The 5,893-nt window shown below is 57.6% G+C and overlaps 3 protein-coding genes across 3 annotated transcripts in view; 2 read left to right on the top strand and 1 right to left on the bottom strand.

Annotated features, from left to right (window-relative positions):
• Positions 1-903: 903 nt before the first annotated feature.
• Positions 904-3,472, top strand: ACA1_355360 (transporter, major facilitator subfamily protein; the record flags this gene model as incomplete). Its single annotated transcript, XM_004345298.1, has 12 exons — positions 904-1,048; positions 1,222-1,282; positions 1,359-1,461; positions 1,561-1,642; positions 1,730-1,791; positions 1,877-2,038; positions 2,147-2,272; positions 2,408-2,464; positions 2,537-2,679; positions 2,800-2,939; positions 3,068-3,178; positions 3,306-3,472. 12 exons carry the CDS (start codon positions 904-906, stop codon positions 3,470-3,472), a joined length of 1,359 nt encoding a protein of 452 aa, XP_004345348.1.
• Positions 3,473-3,562: 90 nt separating this feature from the next.
• Positions 3,563-4,812, bottom strand: ACA1_355350 (nicotinamide n-methyltransferase; the record flags this gene model as incomplete). The annotated part of the gene is made up of 7 exons (XM_004345297.1): positions 3,563-3,680; positions 3,753-3,866; positions 3,943-4,183; positions 4,318-4,392; positions 4,482-4,526; positions 4,631-4,713; positions 4,781-4,812. The coding sequence occupies 7 exons, from the start codon at positions 4,810-4,812 to the stop codon at positions 3,563-3,565; spliced, it is 708 nt and encodes a 235-aa protein (XP_004345347.1).
• A 206-nt stretch (positions 4,813-5,018) lies between these two features.
• Positions 5,019-5,893, top strand: part of ACA1_355240 (uncharacterized protein) — a gene marked incomplete at both ends in the record, with an annotated part of 2,671 nt that continues 1,796 nt past the window's right edge. The window contains 5 exons of the mRNA XM_004345296.1: positions 5,019-5,068; positions 5,149-5,239; positions 5,298-5,352; positions 5,444-5,635; positions 5,738-5,850. Coding sequence (XP_004345346.1) covers positions 5,019-5,068; positions 5,149-5,239; positions 5,298-5,352; positions 5,444-5,635; positions 5,738-5,850 — 501 coding nt within the window. The remainder of the gene's footprint in view (positions 5,069-5,148; positions 5,240-5,297; positions 5,353-5,443; positions 5,636-5,737; positions 5,851-5,893) is intronic.

The raw sequence follows: 5,893 nt of genomic DNA, 5'->3' as shown, positions 1-5,893 counted from the left end.
CCATCTGGAAGTGGTCCAGTGGCTCTGGACCCATGGCGGATCGCCGTTCAACCGGGACGTATGCGCAGCGGCCGCTCGTGGCGGCCACTTGGAGGTGCTGCAGTGGGTGCGGGCCAACAACTGCCCGTGGGACTACATGACCTGCTGCCTCGGGGCGCATGGGGGCCACCTCGAGGTACTGCAGTGGGCGCGGGCCAATGGCGCGCCGTGGGACGAGACCACCTGCAGCGGCGCGGCGCTCTTCGGCCATCTGGAGGTGCTACGGTGGGCGCGGGCCAACGGGGCGCCGTGGGACACGGACACCTGCAACTCGGCGGCCCACAGCGGCCACCTAGAGCTACTGCAGTGGGCCCGAGCCAACGGTGCGCCGTGGAACCGACGCGTGACCTTCTTCGCCAAGCGTGCAGGCCACACCGAGTTACTCCAGTGGGCGCTAGCCAATGGCTGCCCTTCGTGAGTGACGCCAGGCCACGCCCGCTACCAGCTTTTTTAATGTCACGATTTCGACGTCGGCCCCAAATATCTTCGGAGCTGCCCCTTGTACATGAGGGACGGATGGCCGAGCGGTCTAAGGCGACAGTTTAAGGCACTGTTATCTTCGGATGCGTGGGTTCAAATCCCACTCCGTTCACTCCTCTTTTTTTAACCTTTTTCCGTACTTACCCAACTTTTCTTCGTCGTTTTCGTCACGTCCCAATCCGATCCCATCTCAGGACGGCCCAACCTCGGAAGCAACTTGTTATCGGTGGTCCTCACCGTCCTGGGACCTTCCGGCGCAACCGACGTAAGAGAAAGAAGAAAGTTACAAGCAAGTTGCAGTTTGTTGTGTGCATCGCGTACGTTCGTCTTTGTGCCACACCACCCACCAAGCCAGGCAGGAACACATATAGCGGCCACCAGAGGATGCAGAAGCTGCGGGGGTTGGCTGACCCGGAGCGATGGCGTCCGTTCATGACACGCCGCTATTGCACCCTCTACGCGGGCGTGCTCACCCTGCTTGTCAGCGGCACCCTCTACGGCCTCTCGGCCTACACCCCCGCCCTCAAAGGTCCAGCCACCGTTTATTGTTTATTTTTTTATCACTTCCTATATTATCATTTCGAACTATATTGTAAGTAAAACTATTTAATTTATTTTAAAATATTGGTTATCTAAATTGGCCGAACAAGCGAGGCAGAGAAACGCACACACGCCACTCACGGCCACCGATTGGGTGCACAGACCAGCTGCATTTTAGTCAGGGCGAGATCACGCTTATCGCCACGTTCGGCAACATCGGGCTGTACGTCTCTATCTCTGCTGCTCGGACATAAAAATGTGCTCACTCTGTGCACACGCGCCACCGCACACGGGTGCAGATATGTTGGGTTTCTGATGGGCAAGCTCTACGACACGCTGGGCGTCAAGTGGACCTGCGCGGTGGCGGGCACCATGGTCTGCGGCGGCTACTTCTGTGCTTGGGTTCGATGCACACAACACTTGACGCACACGCACACACGCACCACCGCACACACGCACTCGCTCACCGCACGCGCCGGCAACTCACCTGGGCCTGGGCAGATCGTGGTGGCCGGCCACATCGACGCCGGGTACTGGTGGCTCATGGCCATCTTCTACCTCATCATCGGCCAAGGCAACTGGGGTGCGCACCAGCTCCAGTCCCACACCACATCCCAACCCAATTGTTATGTATATACTTTTTAATTCCTCTGTTTTTCCGGGCGAATAGGGTTATATCTGGCCACGTTGACCGTCAACATGCGCAACTTCGACAAGGAGGACCGAGGCAAGGTGCGTGCGTGACTGGAATTCACGAATGAATATTATTTGTTTTTATTTTATTTTTTTGTCCTCCTAATTGCACGCCCCAACGCAGGTAGCCGGTCTGCTGGCGGCGGCGTTCGGCCTGTCGAGCGGCATGTTCACGCTGATCTATGCGGTCTTCTTCTCCGAGACCGACAACGTCGCCGGCTACATTCTGTTCACCGCCATCGTTGTGGCCCTGGCGGTCATCGTCGCCGTGCTCGTCATGCGCCCCGTACGCCCTTCTTCTCAATAATAATAATCATCATCTCATCGTCATTGTGTGCCTGTGTGCGGTGCGTGCGTGTGTGCGTGTGCGTTCTGACCGATGGCGTGCGTAAAGGAGGTGCCAGTGGCACCACCGGCGGCCGATCCGGAGAAGGTCGCGGAGGAAGAGGAGAAGATCTCCATCATCCAATCGCGCGACGAGGAAGTACCCGGCCTCGGCGCCAAGACCGAGCAACCCGGCGTACGCGCAGGTAATAATTTATAACAACAATATTAATAATAACAGAGAATTATCACAATAGTTATAATGTAGTGATCTGGACTCTTACTTGAGCCGCTTTTAGTTGAAGCGGACGGCAGCCTTACCACCCTGCAGACGCTGGCCACCCTCGACTTCTACCTCGTCTTCGTCCCCTTCATCTTCGCCGCCGGGGTACAGCGACTACTCCTTCTCGACTCGCGCGAGTGCATTCCGCTGCTCTCTACTCACCACTTTCGTCGACAGGCGGGCCTTCTGGTGATCAACAACCTGGGCGAGGTCGTGCGGTCGCTCGACGGCGGCAGCCTGGAGAAGAATCTCTACGTGGCCGGGCTCTCGGTGTTGGGCTGCATCGGTCGTTTCACCGTCGGCTCCCTCTCCGATCGCTTGTACACTTCCACCCACTCACCTCTCCTGTGCGTGTGCGGTGTGTGCGGTGTGTGCGGTGGTGCGTGTGTGTCGTGTCATGCCAACTTTGAAAGGTGCTGACGTCGCGTATTCGGTGATAGGGTGAAGAAGGGCGTGACGCGAGCCTATTGGCTGGTGCTGTGCCTCATAATGTTCGCCATCTCGCACCTCGCCTTCTGGATCTTCACCGAACGGTGGATGATCCCCTTCGTCGCCCTCATCACCGGCCTCGCCTACGGAGGTACCCACCCACCCCAGCAGCTCGCTCTCTCTTCCCGTGTTGGCCCTTCCCTCACCGTGTGCCGTGCGTGTCGTGCGTGCCGTGCGTGTCGTGTCGTGCGTGCCGTGCGTGTCGTGTCGTGCTTGCAGGCTTCTTTGCGGTGGTGCCCATTTTGATCAGCCTCTACTTCGGTTTCACGCACTTTGGCAAGAACAACTCTTGCGCCGCTCTCGCGCCCGCCATCGGCTCCTTCGGCTTCAGTGCGTTCCTGTTTTCACCGCACACACCACACCGCACTCAACGAGACACCACACAACACACGCGGACCGCACACATGCACACATACGCACTTGGGAAGCTGACCGCACGCACTGGGCGCCCCAACAGACAACCTGGCGTCGATGTTCTACGACCGCAACAAGGAGGGCGACGCGGAGCACTGCTTCGGAGGCGACTGCTGGTCGACGATCTTCATGGTGACCGGCTTCCTCTGCGTCGTCGGCGCCGGCATCACCTTCTTCCTCGCCTGGCGACGGAAACATTTCCTCCAATAACGTGCGTGCGTGCGGTCCGCGTGTGTTGTGTGTGCGCACGCGTGTGCGGTGTAAAACAAAAAAGAGAAGAGAAAAAATGGATGGATCGATCTACAATTTCCTGTGGAGGGCGAGGATGTAGGTCTCGTTTTCGCCCTGCTGGGCGATCGTCGTCGCCACAAAGTTGCTGGCCTCGATAAGCCGCATCAGCTTGCGCTCGCCCACCCGACTGCGCGATCTGTGTGGCCACGCATGAGTGTGTGCGGTGGTGTGCGTGTGCGATTAGATTTAGGGGAGGTACGAATAGGCGAGGAAGACAACTGCCTCCTTCGTACGGTGCAGCAATCGGTCGAGGGTGAGCATCATGCCCTCCAGGCCATCATCAAAGAAACTGAAAGAAAAGAAGTTGACACTGCTGTCACTGGAAAGCGAAGAAAGAACGAAAGCGAAAGAGCGAAAGAGAAAAAAGCGAAACCGAAGGAGAGATGTACATGATGTCCGATCCCATGATGACGTCGTACTTGTAGGGGAATCGCTGCTCGAAGGCGTCCAGGTCCTGGCCCCACAGGTGCTTGGCGGCATCGAGCACGCCGCGGCCCTCCTCGTTGGTGGAGGCCTGCTTGAGGAGGAGCTCCTCCACATTCTGCTTCAGGATCGTGGTGACCTCGTCGTTGCCCTCCGTCAGGATGCACACCTTGGCTCCCAGCTTGTGCGCCACCAAACCGCACAGCCCTGCGTGTGTCGTGTGTCGTGTGTCGTGTGTCGTGTGTCGTGTGTCGTGTGTCGTGTGTCGTGTGTCGTGTGTCGTGTGCGGTGGTGAGTGTCGTGTGTGTCGTGTGCAAGCAGCAGAGCAAGCGGAGGAGTACCGACGCCTGCGCCCAGCTCGAGCACGTTCTTGCCTTGGACGAGTTCAGGGTGGTCCACCAGGTACTCGCTGAACCCTACACGGGGTCATCATCGTGTGAGGCGTGATAGTGCCCTGAAGCTGGGATGAGCGGACAAGCAGCGGCAAAGGGGGAGAAGAGCGTACATGTGGCGCAAGGCCAGACCACCTGCCCGGTCAAATCGAAGTCGGCTGGTGCCATCGCCGCCACACACAACGCGCACAGCACACCACACACACCGAGCCGTGGGTAAGATGGCTGACACAGGCGCCGGAGGGAGCCACAGGGAACGTACTCGAGGCAGAGGGCAAGACGGTGAGTTCAACTGTAAATCGGCTGTCGGGCTCCGTGCCAAACGTGAACGCTTGTTTTGTGTAGCTGATGGTGAAGGTGTCAATTGCGAATTAAATTAAATTTGACGTTAGCATATGAAGGCAGGGCGCACTTGCGGTTGACAAACATGTCAGGATTGAACATGCAATCTTCATCGTCGCTGCTCTCATAATCTGCCCTCCGCCTGGTAGCCTCATCTCCTTCCATCTTGCGAGATTGCGAACAAAGAAATGGAAATTAAATTCTCAATCTCTGTCGACGCCTTCTTTGGCGCCATTTTCCATTCAACAGAGATGGAGGTGCCACCGAGGGCGGTTGTGCGAAAATGCGTGTCTAGAATTCGGCACCACATGTCCCCTGCCCATCTTATTCCAGTCTTTGGCCTTGCCCGAGAGCTCGAGTACGTTCCTGAAGCGTAGCAATTGTTTTGTTTTGCAACAATCATCATCCATTCCAATCACACTCATCTGCGGTGCCCAGGCTGGTGGGCCGATTCTGTGAGCAGACGGAGGTGAACAAGGAGAGCCATGCCACCCTACTCATGGGGCCACACAACACTGGCAAGTCGCTCGTGCGTCTCTCTACTCCTCCATTGCCAGCTCTACATAAGAAGCTCATCTTCTGTTCAGGTGCTCAACACCGTCCTCCGCGACTTGGAGGCCAGAACGGGCAACAAGCCCGTAGGTACGTTGCGTGGCGTGCGGTCATGCGTGTGCGTGTGTGCGGTCTTGTCGCACACGGTGGCTGTAGCTCCCTCTCATACCGCGTCATGTAGTCATTGTGCTGGATGGATACCTGCACGCCGACGAGGCGGCCGCTCTGGTCGTGATCGGTGACGTGCTCGGCATGCAGGCGGAACTCGCGCAGCAACATCAAAGGCAAACGCAGGCCGAGCAGCAACAGCAACTCCAACAAGAACAAGAACAAGAAGACAAACAAGAAGAACAAGAACATGAGCGACAACAAGGTGAGCCATGACTGACTCGACTCTGACCTACCCCCCCGAAGCTTCATATATGCGGCTGTGGGAGCCAACGCTTACGAATCCCCCGTCCACGCTCCGGCGCAGAGTCGGCGGCGAGGGCCTCTGCGGCTGAGGAGATCAGTGCCATCACCGAGCTGACGTTCCACTCCACTGTGCTGGCCATGCTCAACTGCTGGAAGCAAGTCAACCCCGGCCGGGTACACCTCCTTCGAAGCTTGCGCACGACACGACACGACACGA

The sequence above is a fragment of the Acanthamoeba castellanii genome, assembly GCF_000313135.1.
Source record: "Acanthamoeba castellanii str. Neff unplaced genomic scaffold scf7180000084728, whole genome shotgun sequence".
Lineage (NCBI taxonomy): Eukaryota > Discosea > Longamoebia > Acanthamoebidae > Acanthamoeba > Acanthamoeba castellanii.
Note: the sequence above shows the minus strand (reverse complement) of the source record. Positions and strands in the feature narration are given on the sequence as shown.